Here is a 20,096-nt window from a genome sequence, read left to right as displayed (position 1 = left end):
TTATAAAAATCGTTAGAAAAATACCATCGTCATTTTTTTTACTTTCACTGCTTTGAACATCAGTTGGAATACCAAAGTACTCATTATAAGTGTTCAAAATGTCAGTTAACTTTAAAATTGGCAAAAAATAAACAATTACTTTTCGGTACTTCTATGTTAATTACAGAAACCTTTTGCAATGGGACAGCACCATAGACTGGTGAAATGTGCACGTTTTTCTTGAGAAATGTGCACAACTTAGCGGTTCTACTCTCTGTTGCACGGCTTTATCGGCGTTTCGATGGCTGGTCTTAATTTTGATTAAAAAAGGCTTGTCAGGTTTTAATGGCGATTTTAGGCCAAATTAATCTGTCTAGTTATGTATTATCCAATCAGGTCGGTAAGATTTAGAATATCGTCTACAAATTTCTAAGACTTGGTAGCGTATTTAAATAGGTTTATATGTGTTTTGCATCTTTATTATACTTAAACGACTCCATAGAAAAATGGTTAAATCTGTTGATGATATTTCGGGACAAGGGTTTGGGACAGCAGATGATGAATAATTTTCGTGTATTGTGTGCACATATGCATTTATCATAAAGCTCTCAAACACTCGCTTCGCTCGTCTTTGGTCTTAGGATTAGTATTATACAGTCTATGGTGGTACACACTGAATGATGTCATACACCCGATACTATAGCTGTCCTAATGTGGTTGCCGGTATATTAAAGCATGTCATACGCATGTAAAAGGTTTTTTGTATAAACTCCACTAAGAGTATACAGAAAACTTGCAAAGCACTTCCAAAATAATGGTAGGCCTTTCAGACTCCAGCCTGTACCTTGGGTGTGTAAGGGGTAGCCAATGTCCTCGCAAACAGTCCATTCCAGTTGAAGCCCTCAAACCATTTGTGCCTCTGCACATCTTTGACGCCAGCACCACCATAGCCAAGCCTCTCACTAGGTATTTCTCTGCAATTGATAGTCAATGACAAACTATGAACTCGTGTCTAAGACCTCTGAGATGAGGCCATTCCTAGCTGCTACAAACTACTTGCTAGTAGAAGTAACAGGTTTTCATTTCTACTTCGCAGGCTTGGAGGAGCAAGAGATTTCAGTAACAGTGACCTCCTTACCATCCTGAAACTGATCTCAAGTGGTTCTAAGCGGAGGGACCCACAAGTGAGCTCAAGAAAAACTTGGCGACTAATCGCTAGCAGAAGTCATGCGCTCTCGTTTCATCTAAAGAGCGAGCTTGGCAAGGCTACCAAACGGCAGATTAGCGGTTAAACATTCCTCATTAGTTGTAGCTTCTGTTCTTGCCAAATTACCTCGCTGGGCCATAGAAATGCTCCAAATACTTTGACTGATTAGCTGGTGCAGTAGCCAATCTGACGGTGCCACCAGCTGCGCACACATTTGGCAATTTGCTTGTTGATTTAGGCTGGCTAGAAACTGAGTGCGTAACTACAGAACTTAAAACGGTTTTGGAATGCGGAGGTTGAGGAGAAAGAACCTTATGCTCTTGAATTGTTGGAATTAAAGGTTGTTGGTATTTCCATGACACAGTCATGCGCTCAGCTGGGTTCAGCCTGGAAGTCAAAATGTGAGATGAAATAGTGAGATCAAAGAGTCTAGTGAACCATAAAAACTCTTAGCCATTCATGGATGTCAAACCTGTTCGCATGCATATCTCAGTAACTGCACACCAGCAAATAACAATTACTAAATTTTTAGTAAAATGTACAAAAGTCACTTAAATAAAAGTGTGTGTGCGTAAAGTATACAGTATACTGTATACAGTATAATGTATAATCAGTGTAATTCATACTAATTAATAACAAACTTTTTATATTTTATGTTTCTACACCAAAGCTCTTTTTATAATAAAATTCTAAAAATAAAAATAGTAGCATTATTAGCATGCTGGAAGGGTGTCAAATACATCAGCTAAATGTTGTCTTGTACTACTTTGTACAACAGCAAGGGTGTCAAATGCAACAGCTACATATTGTCTCTTGCTGCTTTGCATTAGCTCACCTGCATAGTCTTCTGATGAGGCTGACAGCATTTCTAGAAATCTTTCTTGGAAATTCTATGGAGTCAATTCCTCTGAGTATCATATTGTATGTTCTCATTGGATCCGTCCCAGTGAAGGGCGGGCTAGTTAAAATACAGCAAAGGTTGAATAACTCACGAAGCCGCTGGGTTGAGCCGACTCGCTATGGCCTTTGCTACTGTGAATCACATAACTTTTAGCAAAATTAAAAAATCAGCTCATGGCACAAGGGGCAGCAGCTCCACACCTATTTTGCTGACAGCCAACTTCACTTGAGCTGTACCATAGTTCCTCCTTTCTACTCACCTTCCAGTCAGCAACTCAAACATGAGGATGCCAAGAGACCAGTAATCAGCAGCAAAGTCATGACCCTTGTTGAGAATAATCTCTGGTGCGACATACTCAGGTGTGCCACAGAATGTCCAGGTCTTTTTGCCGTATCCTATTCTCTTCGCAAAACCAAAGTCTACCTAAAAAGTCGATTTCGCACATAGGCATTTGATTTGTTCTAGAAAATTTCCAAAAGCCAACTGTTAAACAAGCGCACATCTAAGTATTATGCATTTGCAAAAATGTGACACAACCTACATGTAGATTACAAGAGATAAAGGGGTTCAACATGGTTAAAAAGTCAATTGAAAGGAGTTACATGTAACTTCTCTTGTAACTTATACCAGCTTGATATAGCCTCGTGTGTCCATAAGGAGGTTCTCAGGTTTGAGATCTCGATACACAATTCCTTTACTGTGAAGATAGGAAAATGCTTCTACCACGCATGCCGTGTAGAATCTAGCACTCTGGTCATCAAATGCCTCTTTGTCTCGAAGTAGAGTCCATAGTTCCCCACCAAGACACGGCTCAAGAAGCATATAAAGGTATTTCCTGTCTTTGAATGTTCTATGACACCTGGAGGTCACAAGTCATTAGGTAGTAACTCAATGGCAAACAAAAGCATATTTCTAAGAAGTTATGACACCCGATATAATTCATGAAAGCTGTAAAAAAGGTGGACAAGATTTAAAAATGCATCATTGTGTGCTCACCAACAGGAAATAGATTTAGTATGAAGAATTACTTTCTTTTTTAACTGGCTGCCTTGTGCTCGTTGTGCACAAGACCCTTGTGCAAGCTCGCTCAGTTGAGAAGAGCAAACCTTGGAGCATCATCTTTTTTTATAAATCCTCATTGAGTATCAAAAAGTCAGAGATCAGAAAGAAATATGCGTGCAGACGACATGAATCAGAGGAAAGGTTGAGGGAAATGGAAGAAGTATAGGAAACCATAAAATTTTACAACCACTATACAATAATTACAATACACAGTATTATTTTTATTTGTCAAAGCCTATTTTGGATTTGTCTCCCTTGGTCTACCTTTTAAATACCTTTGACCACACATTCCTACTGCTACCCCACAATACTTCATATAACCGTGCAAAGGTTTAGGTAGTCTAGAGAATGCGGTGTTTTAACTTTTCTAGAGTAGCAAAAATATACGCTTCTGTGTTTGCTGCTTAGGAAACATTTGCCGTTTTTTAATACATTATTTAAACAAGTTCAATAAAAACAAATTAAAAACTAAGTAGAAATCAACTGCCAAGTTTACCACTACTATAATAGCATTGTATGTAATATTATGTAATATTATGCAATATTATATAATATTATGTAATATTAACTAACATACTATTATGTAGTAGTTATCGTACTGAGAAACAGCTGCAAGTACTAGACATTAATACCATAGCAATTCGTATCTTATAAAATGGTTTGATAATAACCCACTCACAATTTATTGGTAGTACGATTCATTATTGGGTTATCATAAATATTTGGCTATTTTAAACCATGTTTTACTAATGATAAAAGAAACCTTTTTTTGAAAATGAGTAGTTTAAACCGACTTGACTATGAAGTTGAAAATGAGTAGCTTGAACTGACTTGATTATGAAGTTGAAAATGAGTAGCTTAAACTGACTTGACTATGAAGTTGAAAATGAGTAGCTTGAACTGACTTGATTATGAAGTTGAAAATGAGTAGCTTGAACTGACTTGACTATGGAGTTGAAAATGAGCAGCTTAAACTGACTTGACTATGGAGTTGAAAATGAGTAGCTTGAACTGACTTGACTATGAAGTTGAAAATGAGTAGCTTGAAATGACTTGACTATGAAGTTGAAAATGAGTAGCTTGAACTGACTTGACTATGAAGTTGAAAATAAGTAGCTTGAACTGACTTGACTATGAAGTTGAAAATGAGTAGCTCGAACTGACTTGACTATGAAGTTGACAATGAGTAGCTTGAACTGACTTGACTATGAAGTTGAAAATGAGTAGCTTGAACTGACTTGAGTATGAAGTTGAAAATGAGTAGCTTGAACTGACTTGACTATGAAGTCGCAGGTCATCTCAGTCATGATCCGCTTCTCATTCATGATGTGCTCCTCCTGCTTTGTCTCCACTATGTGCGCCTTTTTCAGACATTTTAGAGCGTAAGTCTTTGTAGCATCCTCATTCATTTGTATCTGCAGCAAATGTCAGCCATTTGCATTTATTTGTTTTGTACTGAGCTGAGTCATGGTACACACAGGAGCTGAGTCATGGTACACTCAGGGGCTGAGTCCCGGTACACACAGGAGCTGAGTGTGATGACACCCTCAGATATGTGAAATAGTGACAATGCAAAATGAAACTGAGTTTAGCGTGGACATCATGCATACATGTACATGTACATGTATATGTACATGTACATATACATGTATATGTATATACATGTACGTGTACGTGTATATACATTTACCTTGTCTTACATTTACATAGTAGGACCAGTTTTTGTACTAACACGACCTCAGATTAATTCAATACGAGAGAGCGCAATATGCCTGGGATTGATCGTTGCCTAAACCATGCTTTCTCTATTTATAAACAAAATCTGTTTGAAGGCATTAATAATGCCACTACATCCATTATCCACAGGCATGCTGCCGCTGCTGCTGCCGCCGCTGCCTTCATTACCTCACGTTATGTTTGTCGATCACTGAAAGGCAATTACATTATCTTTACATTCACAGAATTAAACTAAATGTAGATGTCTCTACCTCTCTTTACCTTCTCTACCTCTCTTTACCTTCTCTACCTACTCTTTACTTCTCTACCTCTCTTTACCTTCTCTACCTACTCTTTACCTTCTCTACCTACTCTTTACCTTCCTACCTACTCTTTACCTTCCCTACCTCTCTTTACTTTCCCTACCTACTCTTTACCTTCCCTACCTACTCTTTACCTCCTCTACCTCTCTTTACTTTCCCTACCTACTCTTTACCTTCCCTACCTACTCTTTACCTTCCCTACCTACTCTTTACCTTCCCTACCTACTCTTTACCTTCCCTACCTACTCTTTACCTTTTCTACCTCTCTTTACCTTCCCTACCTCTCTTTACCTTCTCTACCTACTCTTTACCTTCTCTACCTCTCTTTACCTTGCCTACCTCTCTTTACCTTCTCTACCTCTCTATACCTTCTCTACCTACTCTTTACCTGCCCTACCTACTCTTTACCTTCCCTACCTACTCTTTACCTTCCCTACCTACTCTTTACCTTCTCTACCTCTCTTTACTTTCCCTACCTACTCTTTACCTTCCCTACCTACTCTTTACCTTCCCTACCTACTCTTTACTTTTCTACCTCTTTCCCTTCTTTTCTCTCATTTCAACTATTCTCTATCTCTACATCTACCTCTTTTTCTTTTCCTGTTTACATTCATCTATACATGTTCTTGAAAGCTTTGTGAATTTGATTTGGCAATCGGCAACTAACTACCCAAGAAACGACCCAACAAAATACCTCTTTTCACTTTGTATGGGTTTTTATCAGTGTAGAAGAATACTTGACATTGGGAGATTATTGGTCGACCAATAGGAAGTTTCAATGAAGCACTCGTACAGTACCATGCAATTCGTGACATAGCAAGGTTTAGTGCACAAATTTACTTACCAACTCGACACGACCAAATCCTCCCACACCAAGAGTAGCCACTACTGTAAAGTCACTAAGTTTTAGTGAAACGTACTCCTTCGAGACCTCTTGCCTACAAAATAAACAAGAAGTTTAAGGATGTCGTCGATGCGGGTGTTTCTAGCTTTCACTTTAAACAGAAAGGTAAAAGAGTGTGGCAGAGCAAAAAGATAGTTGATCACAGTCGCAATATATGATAACATAAATACTTCAGAAGCTCTCGTTTGAAAAAGGCTAAAATTATTTGACCTAGCCAAACTTGCTGCTGAGCTGCTTGATTTATTTTGAATAGTCAACAAAGGCGAGTGACAGATACTAACGTCTGCTCACTGATGTCATCGGCATACGGTGTCCGGAGGTCTTCTATATTGCTGATTAGTTGTGTGTAGGACTCTCGGTCTATCATGAGGCAGTCGACACCCTCTGGTTCATCCACCACTATGTTGGCTGTCCTCACATCCACCCTGCAGATTCAGGACTTGTATGAATATGTACCACAAGATCAAGCATCTAGTTGAAAGTGACCTAGCTAAAGGACAGATGTCAACCACTCTTACTACGCAGGTGCTAACAGGTGCTTTAAAAAAACATATCATGTTCAATCTCTAGTGTCATAATTCTATTTCTAGCATGTGATAAGCCTAGAATTAGCAATTTGAGACTTACAAACAAAGACATGGCTGGCTACAGTGGGTAGCATGGACTATCCTCCTGTATACAGAGAGAGACTACGACAGTCTGCCAACTGTATTCATCTATTTCCTCTCACCTTACCCTCAACCTTGAGTTGATTCCTGAGTGGTTGGCATCTATTTCCTATCACCTTACCCTCAACCTTGAGTTGATTTCTGAGTGGTTGGTATCCATTTCCTATCACCTTACCCTCAACCTTGAGTTGGTTCCTGAGTGGTTGGTATCTAATTCCTATCACCTTACCCTCAACCTAGTGTTCATTCCTGAGTGGTTGGCCAGCAAGAACAAAGAGCCTATAGATCTATAAGTTGTGCTTACTAGGAATCTACATGAATGTGTCATACATATCAATTCTAAGTAATTATATACATGTATATGCATTGTAATGGATAAGTAGTGAGGCCTACTGCTGACAGCACTCTATGCTCTGAAAAGTGTGAAGTGTTATAACTAACTAGGGTGTTGGAATAGATTTACATGCACTTATCCTTTTCCAGCTTGGTGTTCTTCGCTGGAGTCACTGCAGTTCTGATGAGTGCAGAAGAGTTCTGGAGAGTACAGAAGCAGAAAACAGAACTGTAACGACTCCAGAGAAGAACATCCAGCCAAAAAAAGATAAGTACAGTTAACCTAATCCAACACTCTAGTTATGTACACACATTGTATATATTTTGAAAGTGAAATGCGTGACACACGTGTTTAACATGCCAAACCTGTTCTGCAAGTCACTTGCCACACCTGTTCACATGTCATACATGTTCTACAAGTCACTTGTCACACCTGTCCACATGCCATACCTGTTCTACAAGTCACTTGCCACACCTGTCCATATGTCATACATGTTCTACAAGTCACTTGCCACACCTGTCCACATGCCGTACCTGCTCTACAAGTCACTTGCCACACCTGTTCACATGTCATACATGTCCAGTTTGTCGCACTAGTTATACATTTACACCGATGTCATATGAGCTGCTCAAGACAAGCTTGTTGTGTGTATCATATCACAGGTATAAATAAAAAAGCTCGCTGGGCTGTTTTTTAGGATTTAATAAAGCACTTACAGTATATGTATATCGCTGTAATAGCAGCGCCTCCACTTGCTTTTTCGAGCTTAAACCCACAGCCTCCAAATCAACTTACCCTTGCAATGCTTTTTCACCAAAGAAGTCTCCACGCTTCAGGTGCCGAATGAAGGACGGCTCGCCTCCATCTGATTTCTTTTTTGTCACTTTTACCTGAAAACTCATAAAATACCTTCTATCATAGCACGATCATGGCTGGTCTATGAACTTGGCCACAACTACACTATTACCAGTATTAAATATATAGAGTAATTTTAGACCAGAATTTGTACAAAAGTCTACATATTTATAAGGAGTATGTAGTGTACACTTTCATCTAGTGTGCATGTCACGTGAATGGTCATAATACGAACATGAGAATAGTGGCTGATAAGGCAAGCGTGTGGTGTACAAATTTAGAAGGTATGAATTTGGTGTTAAGGTTTATAAAAAAGTGATGTATGTGTTCATAAAGTATGCAGGCAGTGAAGATTTTCACAGGGTGTGCTAGTTGTGTACATGTTTGCTAGGTATGCGTTTGGCACAGATATTTATAAGGTATGTTTTAAATGTATCTGCGTAAGCCAGACATCTATTCAAGATAAGAACAAACATAGACTCAGAAGTTCAGCAGTTGTCAAGTGAAATATAAAATTTTGCTTTTGTACGTAAATCGTTTTAACAAAAAACAAAAATTTCAATTCGAATTAAAAATTCTTGACCTGGTACAAAAGTTATTATCATCCTAAATTTTTGGTAACATTTTCTAAAAAATTAACATTGGCTCCAATGTGCATCCAGAATGTGTAAAATAAATTGAGCAATATTTGTACAATGTACTTCAGCTCTGCCATCTAGCCAAACGTCCATTATGCTGCCAGAAAAGGCCTGTAATTCACTGAAAGGTTTGTGTCAGGTCGACTTTATCTAGGAAGGTATAATAATTAAAGCGCTGGATATGATAAACCAATCAGCATTGAGCATTACAACTATGCTAAGACGGGTACAACAATCTATATATACATGTATATAAAGGTCTAAAGTGTCCAACAGAATAAGATTAGTGTCTGTTTGCATCCTGGTAACACAGACTCAACTGGTGTAATATACAGTCAGTTGTGTTATATTTAATGAGTGTGACCTCTATGTTATACACAGGTAGTACCTCTATGTCATACACAGGTAGTATCTCTATGTCATACACAGGTAGTACCTCTATGTCATACACAGGTAGTTACTATATGTCATACACTGGTAGTACCTCTATGTCATACCCAAGTAGTACCTCTATATCATACACAGGTAGTTACTCTATGTCATACACAGGTAGTACTTCTATGTCATACACAGGTAGTACCGCTATGTTATACACAGGTAGTACCTCTATGTCAAACACAGGTAGTATCTCTATGTCATACACAAGTAGTACCTCTATGTCATACACAGGTAGTTACTATATGTCATACACTGGTAGTACCTCTATGTCATACACAGGTAGTACCTCTATGTCATACACAGGTAGTTACTCTATGTTATACACTGGTAGTTACTCTATGTCATACACAGGTAGTTACTCTATGTCATACATAGGTAGTTACTCTATGTCATACACGTAGTACGTCTATGTCATACACTGGTAGTACCTCTATGTCATACACAGGTAGTTACTCTATGTCATACACTGGCATCCTCATACTCTATGAGGAACTGCCAGTTTGTCTGGCAATTCCTCTTACTCGCAAATGAGCCAAACCACCATCTTCCAGATAAATGTATTTTTGACTCGCCTTGTTCCATTCTGCCAAATCACTGACATCTAACTATATGTTAAGCTATATTTTAAGAGAAATCTATAGGTGTTTAGTTTTATCACTTTCCTTAACACAGCATGGTGTTATTCATTCGTTATCAGAACGGTAATTCAAATCCACCACAGGCATCTACATCCGACCTCATCACGGTTTTAACTTACACATGAGTTTTCTTCAAAAATGCCATAATTGTTCATCAGACCTGCTTGAGTCCATCTGTGCTAACTAGAGACATATTTATCTATTAGACTATAGATTGTTAAAAACATCAGCATTGCATTATGGGTAGTTTCTGTGCATAGCAGTGATCAGCTCTATTTTTTAAAATTTCAATTCAGCCTCTGTTGCTGCTAACTTTACACCAAGAATTGCCTAGAATTACTGACAGCGACTTATGGCCACTTACAGCCACCAAGGGTTACTGATTGCTAGGAGGGCTACTGGTAGCCACTAACAGCCACTAACAGCCACTAACAGCCACTGACAGTGACAGCTATTGACTACTGGTGACAGCTATTCACAGCACCTGACAGACATTCACAGCCATTGACAGTCACCTGATAGCTACTGACAGCCACTGACGGCCACTGACAGCTACTGACAGCCTCTGACAGCCACTGACAGCTACTGACATCTACTGACAGCCACTGACAGCCACTGACAGCTGCTGACAGCTTCTGACAGCTTCTGACAGCCTCTGACAGCCCCTGACAGCTGCTGAAAGCCACTGACAGCTGCTGACAGCTTCTGACAGCTTCTGACAGCCTCTGACAGTCTCTGACAGCTGCTGAAAGCCACTGACAGCTGCTGACAGCCCCTGACAGCTGCTTACAATCACTGACAGCTACTGACAGCCACTGACAGCCACTGACAGTCTCTGAAAAAGCTGTTTTACAATCTGAGGTCAAAATGTAGGGATAAAATTGGAAGGGCAATGAAAGGGAGTGATAGGAAAATAAGGAATGGAAAAAGATGGTGTCAAGTTTTTTGTTGCAGCCCGGTTCTCACGCCATCGTAAGCAGCGGTGGTGATGCAACCAGCGGCTGCCGGCGGTTGCTGAGAACAGCAGGCTAGCGGGAGCTGGCGACAATCTTTCTGCCGATGATAGCCGCCAGCAAGGCTTGGTAAGTAGAACTTTTTTATGGTTCCCGTCATAGGTTGGAAGATGTCGCCAGTAATGCGAACCATACAAATTGAACATACATGTTTTCCTTTTACCCAGGAGTAAAGGAATTCATACGACCTTGACCCGGAAACATACATTATATCTTCACTCTATGTGTAAAAAATACCGTTATCTAGGAGCAGCCAGTTCCTTTATTGCATGATCACCGCCGGTATCATAGGGGCTGAGAACATGCAGCCTACCCTGGTACTTCAGGCTCACTGCTAGCTGTTTACGGTGGGGTGAGAACCGGGGGTTAAGTTTACCCAAAAGAGTGATAATAAGTCCAAGTTTACTGGAATTGAAACGGATATGTAGATTTGTCTCTGGTTACTTTATGGAATGGGTACTAAGGCTTCCCTACACCTTATTCAGTAGATTGGTTAGTTGGCAGTTTTCAACAGAACTCCCAGAGGTCACATCAGGAAATAGGGAACGTAAATGAGCTGCCACAGCCAAGCTTCACGCGCTGCCTTCCCGACATACCGACTTACCCAACAAGAATTTGCTTGACCTGAGAGCGCATTGCCTTTGCAAGCTTGCCATTAATTTGAAGCAGCCTACTATCCTACTGAGCTAAGAACCTACCGAACTAGCAGCATGGCCTTGACCCGATTATTTATAGATATAAGCCTGTACTCAATCGGCAAACAGGTATCTACCGGTAGTTGATTAGTAACATACTATCAAAATAATTTCTGACTGACACAAGCGATAAGCATCGACATTATCACTGTACAGCTATTGAAATTTTCACTGTACAGCATTTGACATTGCCACTGTACAGCTATTGACATTGTCACTGTACAGCTATTGCCATTTTCGCTGTACAGCTATTGCCATTGTCACTGTACAGTTATTGCCATTGTCACTGTACAGTTATTGCCATTGTCACTGTACAGCTATTGACATTGTCACTGTACAGCTATTGACACTGTCACTGTACAGTTATTGCCATTGTCACTGTACAACTATTGACATTATCACTGTACAGCTATTGATATTGTCACTGTACACCTATTGCCATTGTCACTGTACAGCTATTGACATTGTCACTGTACAGCTATTGCCATTGTCACTGTACAGCTATTGCCATTGTCACTGTACAGCTATTGACATTGTCACTGTACAGCTATTGACATTGTCACTGTACAGCTATTGACATTGTCACTGTACAGCTATTGACATTGTCAGTTTGTCACTGCACAGCTAGCAAACTTTACGAGTTGAACTCAAATTAAATCACCACCAAAAAAAGAGGCTTGCTTAAAATGTGCTCAACATCATATTGCAAGAGTTGTCTACCTATAGTTCACATGCAAGGAAATCTTTCCTATCATGCATGTTTACATTACAAGATGGAGTTAGTGTTCGATTAGCTCATATACATTCAACGCTAGCTGCAAATCTTTGTAGATGTGCTAGGTCACCCAGAGGTCATCCAAAGCACTAAGCAGAGCTGGTACTAGGAGGATAAAGAGGAATAGTGTACGTTCAAACGTTGGCTACACACCGTACACTGCAGCACTCTGATGCCACAACTAATGAACAGATGTCTCTTAGTGCAGATGTACTGCACTAAGAAAATGGATAAATGGAAGTTGTATCCTGTTTTTTAAGCACACATCGACAACTGCACTTGCCAAAGTGTTCAACGTAACTCTGAACAGGATGTTTTATTTTATTCTGTTAGCAGGGGCTTTTAAATAATACGTAACATTATGGAGTGTCACTTTTTCAAACATAAGTCAAATTTTATTAAATTTTGTTTAGATTGGTCAAGTATTGTTGCACAAACTGCAATGTAGATGTATATTGGATATGCTGAAAACAAACTTATTTGCTAAAAGCTCTTCCAGTAAATCCCAATGTTACTGAGCATTTCCTAGATCACTCTAGATCTAAAACATATGATTCTCTGGTATATTAGTCAGCGCTCTTTGCTTACCTGACCCTTGGCTATTATGTAGAATGTGTCTCCCCTTGCATCTTGTCTGCAGATGTATTCCCCATTAATGTAATGAGCCTCTTCCAGTACATCAGCAAGTTTGTGGATTGTGTCGTTGCTCAGATCAGTAAAAATTGGTACGCTGCAAACAGGTCGAGAAGAACTCATAGAGCGATCTGCTAATTATATATATCTCACCACTCTAATATATTTTATTGTTGTTTTAATAATACAGTTTATTTTAGAAGTGATGACACCATTATTCTTAGAATACTGAAACCTACACTAAAGTGTTAGTCACTAAAATAATCCATCACTGACTTTTTGCTCTTGCAAACCCAATTTTTTAAAAGTTCGGTTCTACCATTTCTCTATTATTCCATTGATGAGCGTGTGAACTCAGGCTATATGTGACTTGTTGACAAACAAGAACAAAATGTGATACATGCGCAGGTCAACCAGAGTCTGGCAGTTAGTGTAGGTTCTCACTATACACCCATTCTGGTGGGCCGCTCTGCGCCATTCTAAGAATGTAGAAGCCGCTACCTGCTGCAGCTGTGCTCTATAAGTGTGAACCTTGTTGTGTGAGGCACCTGGTTCTTAGCGCTGATCAACAGCGCCAACTCGTTTTCCTTGTCAGGATGCAACTGGTCGTAGCGCTCAAGTAAATCTATGCTGTCACGTTCGTATCGCTTGTGATGACTGCCGACATCGCGGGCTATCTCTTTTTCATCCACGACTGTAATCGCCCCATTGATATCATTTACGTCAAAACAAGCGTGGATGTCAACAACAGGCTGTTTTCTTGAGCGGTACTTTTTTCGATGAGCGTGTGAGGCGAGAGCGAGGGTGTACTCAGCATGCTGTGTTGGCGATACTGGAACGTGTTGAATGCATACATCAAGGCTGATATCCGAGTCATTCCTTTGCAAGTACGTGGTCTGAGGAGTCTTTAGCTTGGCTAGCTCAACCTTTTGACAATTGTCTTTCCTCTGTTTACTGTTTGTTGAAGCATCAGAACGTGCCGGCATCTTATCCTTCTGTACTAGTCTTATGAGCTGCTGCCGTTGAAACCTAGAGGCCTTCTATCGCTGCCTTCTTTGGGGGAGAGCTCTTTGCTAAATGCCACCATTGAGAGAAATCCTTTCTCATTATGTAGGAAATTTATTGTGCAGATGCGTTCGATTCTAATTTTAGCGTTGCTATGTAAGCCTTTAGAGTTGATTAGACACAAGTTAATTAATGACCACGTGTGTATATATACTTTACATATAATATACTGCAAAACTAATGTTTTCATGGGCAACAAATTTAGAGACCAGGTTTCACTACGATATCCACATGCAGTCTAGATATGAGGGCGCTGTATAGCTGCTAATTACGTTACGATTGGTTAAAATTCATAAATGAGATACAAGGTGCGTCTATTTCGTCTGGAATTGCCGACTGACATTTCCTCAACACGAGAACAGAGCACCAGTAATTCTACTCAAATGATTTAAGGGATGTGCCCTTCGGTCAATATCAATTCATATAAACACTGTATAAACCAGCAAATGTCCATAATAGCAATGATGTAACCTCCCACAACAACACCTCCTTACTTTTAGCCCTAGCAACTTCCATTGTATATGCATCATAGTAAAAGGTTACTGTTACTTTGTGACCCAACTAACTCTGAAATTAACTATACAGGAAGCCAGACTTACATAAAGCACACAAATAGCTTCGTTGTTGCATTTAAAAAGCTTTATAGAGTCTACACACAAAAAAATAATATGTTGTTTTGTTAATTGGTTCCCAAGGTTATCCAAAGCTGTTTCTCTTCATATAACCAATCAAAACAATGTAAGTATCACCATACTATTAATTGTCTCCCCTTGTCAGTACAAATTCATCATTTCACCAGGCTGGCCAAGAGCTAAAAATAATGTCATTGCTATCAATTTGCCAGAAGCGTTTTTAAAAAGATCAGCTGAAATGCATTGAGGATCTCTGTATATATGCATGCAAAGGTTTTCCTACAATTCTTGGTTGGCTTTATAATGTCAGAACTTGTTTCTGTGATGAAAACAGATTTGAAGCATAATGAAATCAAAGCCAACACACGGATGGTAAATAGAAAAAATTGCGCTTCTTTTGAAATGTTAAATCTACGGAATAGAATTTCAAGAAACTTTCAACAGAAATATAACTGGCCTGATTGGTTGCACGAGGCCTGACCCAATGATGCAAACAGCGTGTATCGAGTTAGCGTGTATAGAGTTAGCATGTATAGAGTTAGCGTGTATAGAGTTAGCGTGCATAGAGTTAGCGTGTATAGAGTTAGCGTGTATAGAGTTAGCGTGTATGCTCAAATAGTCAGCTGTATTCAACTTCTAATTCAATAGAAAGAAGGAAGACAACTTCCAAAACAGATTATACCTAGTGAGGAACTCATGATATTCCTTCTGTTTCCTCATTCCAGTCTTCATCATGATACTTTGAAAGCATGGCCTATCTATGGCCCAGAGTTTGCATGGTGTCAGAGCTACAAACATACACATACCATACTTCGGTACTCTCCACACACTCACAAACATTTTAGCATATTTTATCTCAAGTTATTTGATGACAAACCCTATAAATGCCACCTTATCACTATTTGCTAGTGTTCATCACGGATAAGTCAAGTCTTTTGACAATATTTACAGTATTTCAATTAGTTTGATATCTAATTGAACTCAGGTGCTCGAGAGATAACTTAAGGCTTTTGTGCTACTCCAACAAATGGGAGTTTGTGCGAGCAGATTCGTACGCATGCATAGAAACAAATACTATATTACTTTGGGGTACTGGCTTTAAAGTACCTGTAGTTGGGGTCATTGTTTTCTATGACCTCTGTTCCTACCATACAGGTCGTTCCTTGCGTAAACAGAAAACAGTATAAATATTGTATGACACTCATAAAACAATTTTTATCACTATCTTACAGGAACAAATTCATTTTAGCTAGTAAAATTATATTGTGAGCTGAAAACAAGAACTGAAATTGTGGGTATAAAAATTTGTTTAAACTTCTGGTTGCCATTGCGTCAGATGCCCTTTACAACTAGCAAAAAGTCAGTGAAGCAGTCTTGTGTTTCCCTTCAGTTACAATATGCCTATAACAGTTATGGGTTACAAGAGAAGATAAATCAATGACTGTAGTGGCAGCCCATGTTACGTCGACGGTCATTAGGTGCCTATTTTTCATCAACCTCTGGAGAGTTGTTCCCTATCCTACATATTGAACAGTTTAAGGACACGCCGATGCACGAACACACCCAGAAGCCATGTGAGTCCACATGTGTAAATGAGAGTGGGCAGACTTTTGAAAGTTAAAGTCTGCAGATGATAATTAGCTGCTAAGTGACCTTGCCAAGTGACCTTGCTTCCTAGCTTTGTTCACAACTCCTAGTTTTTCTGTGCTAAATCATGTTCGTATTGGTCAAATGTCATGTCTAAGCATATGAGAGATTTTGCGCACTGCTAAATCTCTTCTCCAGCTATACAACTAGTGTGCGTTGGACCTCGCTAAAAAAACTAATGTGAATGCGTAGTTCGAGTAAAAAAGTACTTATTTAAAGCATTGACACGGTTCCATTATTATCTTTTTTATCAACTTTCCATCACTGTTTGATGTTCAGCAAATCGGTATGTTAATGAGCCTTCAAGTTAGAAGAAGTAATATAAAATGGAATATTCACATAAATTTCACCTTTCAAGACATTAATTAATTCACTGACCACTTGTGTTTACCTATTAGAGAAGACAATTGGTAAATGAGATTGGCCTCTGATATCTTATAAAACTAGTTGTTGCGCAAAATTTTCTAGAACGAAAATTTGAAGTCAAACTGAAATAGACTTTGCGTACAATTCATGAACAACTCTGAATCCTTAATGGCTATAGGAGACAGCTGTATAAAGCTGAAAAAGAATACCGCTTTACTGACAAATAAGCCTTTTGTTGATGTCTTTGTTCTACAAATGAAACTAGTAGTTATAAGAGTTGTCCATCCTTGCTCTATATGGAGTTGTAAACCGATACTATTTTTACTAGCAGCCTGTGTATTCTCTATAGTTGCTAGTCCCAATGACAAAATAACGTATCAAAGAAGAGCACAAACAGTTTATTAGCTACATTCTGTAGTATTTCAGCATTCATCTATTATAACTGCCTTTTGTTCTCTTCACGTGTTGCTATATGTGTGTTGCTGACGCTCACAAATACCAGCTTCAATGCCTGCTGATTAAACTTACTATCAGTAATTATACACCTCTTCTTTAATAAATGTCATCAGTAGATTCTGGCGTTAGTTATCTTCTCCTGACTATACCTAGGTAATCACACACTCCGTAATTTTATTTACGATATGCATTTCCCTTTGCGCCTTGCCTGAGGCTGGCACATGCATCAAGAGTTTAATATGTAGGTGCAATAGCTGAGGCGGTAGATCGGGTGTTTGCCAGGCAGATAAAATCAGCTGTATGGCTGATGCATTTATATCCAGCTTCAAGAGCTTCAAATGACCTCTTGTGAGATACAAGGTGGACCAAGTGCACTCGGGTAGGTTTAGCTAATGTCAATAAGTACCACTCATCTAATGATCACCTAAGGCCTGTTATGAGACTCGGTTACCGAGGTACAGCTAGACTGACCGTCACAAATCCCTTGCCATCTGTATTTCTTACTTCAACTCATGAAGCTAAAAACATCTCACAACCATGGATAGACACCAAATAAATGTTTTTAGACTCATTGATATTCCCCAGCTGATAGAGCTGCAATAGCCTGTGCGCCCAACATGCATCAGCAGAAAGTGCTGCATTAGAGTCTTGTCCAACACAGGCCAAAATGCTTAAATATTTTATGCCAATCAACCCAGGTGGCACCTGCTAGGAAAGGTTCAATTAAGCAAGCTTTACCCATTCAAACCAGCATGGCAGGTGAATTCATCTACTCGATAATGGTAAACTATTCTGATTAGGAACACATGACCTTGTGACCTTGTGTCAGTGTACCGATATGAACGATATGAACGGTGGAGGCTTACCTCTAATAGATGCAGTCCTTGTACAGTTGTACAGGATAGCCAACTCTCCAAACACCTTTCCTGGTGTCATATTGCATAGCTTCTGCCCCCCTTTAGTGACCTCTACCTTGCCCTCTGCAAACAATCACACAACCAGGGCATTCAGAGAGCTTCTTAGGATTTAAAACTGCAGTCCTCATGCTTTCAGTGTAAGAGCTGTAGTGCTAAGGCTAATCTCTAGTATGACAGCTACATACGGGAACGAGTTTGCTAGCTGAGCATTATCCAAGTTTCTTGAGACATTTCGAGCATTTTGCTAACTCATATACTTTGTATGATTTGACATCGCTAGAAATAACCGCAATATGCAATTGGCCAATGGCTTCGATTCACTTTTTATCTATATATTTTGTGTGTAGGCATGCAACTTTGGTCATACATGTTTCAAAGTTGATGAATTTCTGACAAAACCTTTTAGCATTAACTAACCGCCTTATAAGAAAATATATGTTATTATTTGTAATAAAATATATGTTATTATTTGTAATAAAATATATGTTATTATTTGCAGATCATAAAATACTTAACAAAAATCATCTGTTTTACGATCACCAATTTTTCAAGGCAGAAATGTTTTAAAAATGAATCTAATTGAAACTGAGCATTTTAGGCACATTTTGTTCTTACCAGCACATCAGACCATGGGTGATGCTATGATATGCTAACAAGAGCGACTTGCCTTCCATAACATATACTAGGGAGCCCACTGCCCCTTCCTGTATTATGACCTCATCGCGTGGACATTCCACTGGGTACATACATTCCACGATAGCCAGAATCTGACCAGTGTCAAGGTTTTTCATGAAGTCATTGTCTAGTATGGCTTGCTTGATTAGATCTCTGGTGCTATAAATAAATAGTAATTTATCACTTAGCCAGATTCTAGTGACAAGTAGAATCTCACACCTACAATGCCATACCGATTGATCAAGAACCTGCTATTTAAACAAGTTTCACACAATGTAATGTAAATGAGCCTCTAAAGAGAGGCTAGGTATTCATTAGTTTGGCAATTAATCCTAAAAATGAAATAATAAAAATGAAATAAGTGTGCCTGTAAACAGGGAGCACAGCCTATTAATATCACCATGGTCGGTTGTCGGGTGTCTGGTTTGCTAATCGGGTTCAACATTTTTTAGGGTGCCGGAAAAGCTAGTCGAAAATGTAGGTGGTGCTAAGACAGTCTCTAATACAGTCTCTAATACATACAAAGGCAGTTTGGCATAAGAGGCGTTGTCAGCGGTGCTATCCACGTCTACCGGTGCTGCTGATATGGCTATTCTTTGTTTCGGTTGGAGATTCTGGTGTTGCCTGGTTTCTGAAAGCGGATTATCCAGAACAGATTTCAACATGTCCAGTTCTCTAGTTAAATCAAAAATAATCTGGTCTCTCTCGGCGACTGCCTCCTTCAGCTGCTCAATTGTTTCGCTACGCGCCTTCACTTCTTCCAGAGCTTGCAGCATTCCTGCCTGAAGGTCTCGTAAAGTCGTCATCTTGCCTAAGCCTGACTCGACCATAAGTCGCTGCAGGTTGTCGGAATGTTCCGAAGCACTCTTGGACATTATATTCCCACGAGTGAAGACTCGCGTCACTATCGATCGAGATGGGCAGCAACTGCTGCAACTGCTGACATTAGGTGATTACGGCGACTCCTCTGGTAATTATGTACTCTCTCTGTCGTTATTAGCAGGTGCCGCACCAGCCAGCCTAAGAGTGCTATGGTGTGCGATGCAGCAGGGGCAATTAGAGGCCATACACAGGCTGCTCCTAGTCTACACTCAGAGTTTCTATGTTTAATGTTGCCGCAATTATCATAGATACGCCAGCCAGTACATCGCAGCTCACGCCGTGCCTCTTGTTTATCTAGAATAAATTTATTGCCTTTAATCAGTGTCAACCTCGGACGAATAGGAGAGATTTTCCTCGGCTTCTTAAATTGATTTTAGCTCGAAAGCTATAATAAGCTTCGTCGGTAAATAAATCATTTAGAGCTGAGGCCGGGTATGACAAACAATATACCTTGAATTATTGTTACAATCGAGCTTTTCGTGTGTAATATTTAATTAGATAATTCAATAACATTACAAATATCACTCGCGGCCTTTTGAGAAGACAAATGCAACAAGTAAAAAAAGTATTTGCTTAGCGTGGCCAGCACATAAAATTTGTAAGGCTGTTTTGATAAGCAACGAAACTTTTTAACTTATATTTGTTGGTCTTCTAACGGCAGGAAAGAGCTCTCTCTC

General features: G+C 39.4%; 1 protein-coding gene across 1 annotated transcript in view; it reads right to left on the bottom strand.

The window, feature by feature from the left end:
* The window catches only part of LOC137385994 (cGMP-dependent protein kinase 1-like), a 30,039-nt gene that overhangs the window by 1,340 nt on the left and 8,603 nt on the right, over window positions 1–20,096 (bottom strand). The window contains exons 2-13 of the mRNA XM_068072637.1: window positions 18,530–18,696; window positions 17,812–17,925; window positions 15,159–15,264; window positions 12,735–12,876; window positions 7,890–7,984; window positions 6,374–6,517; window positions 6,033–6,126; window positions 4,425–4,564; window positions 2,715–2,946; window positions 2,347–2,510; window positions 2,022–2,144; window positions 824–953 (exon numbers count right to left, since the gene is read on the bottom strand). Of these exons, the coding sequence (XP_067928738.1) occupies window positions 824–953; window positions 2,022–2,144; window positions 2,347–2,510; window positions 2,715–2,946; window positions 4,425–4,564; window positions 6,033–6,126; window positions 6,374–6,517; window positions 7,890–7,984; window positions 12,735–12,876; window positions 15,159–15,264; window positions 17,812–17,925; window positions 18,530–18,696 (1,651 nt within the window). The remainder of the gene's footprint in view (window positions 1–823; window positions 954–2,021; window positions 2,145–2,346; window positions 2,511–2,714; window positions 2,947–4,424; window positions 4,565–6,032; window positions 6,127–6,373; window positions 6,518–7,889; window positions 7,985–12,734; window positions 12,877–15,158; window positions 15,265–17,811; window positions 17,926–18,529; window positions 18,697–20,096) is intronic.

This window comes from Watersipora subatra, chromosome 1 (genome assembly GCF_963576615.1).
Source record: "Watersipora subatra chromosome 1, tzWatSuba1.1, whole genome shotgun sequence".
Taxonomy (NCBI): Eukaryota; Metazoa; Bryozoa; class Gymnolaemata; order Cheilostomatida; family Watersiporidae; genus Watersipora; species Watersipora subatra.
Note: the sequence above shows the minus strand (reverse complement) of the source record. Positions and strands in the feature narration are given on the sequence as shown.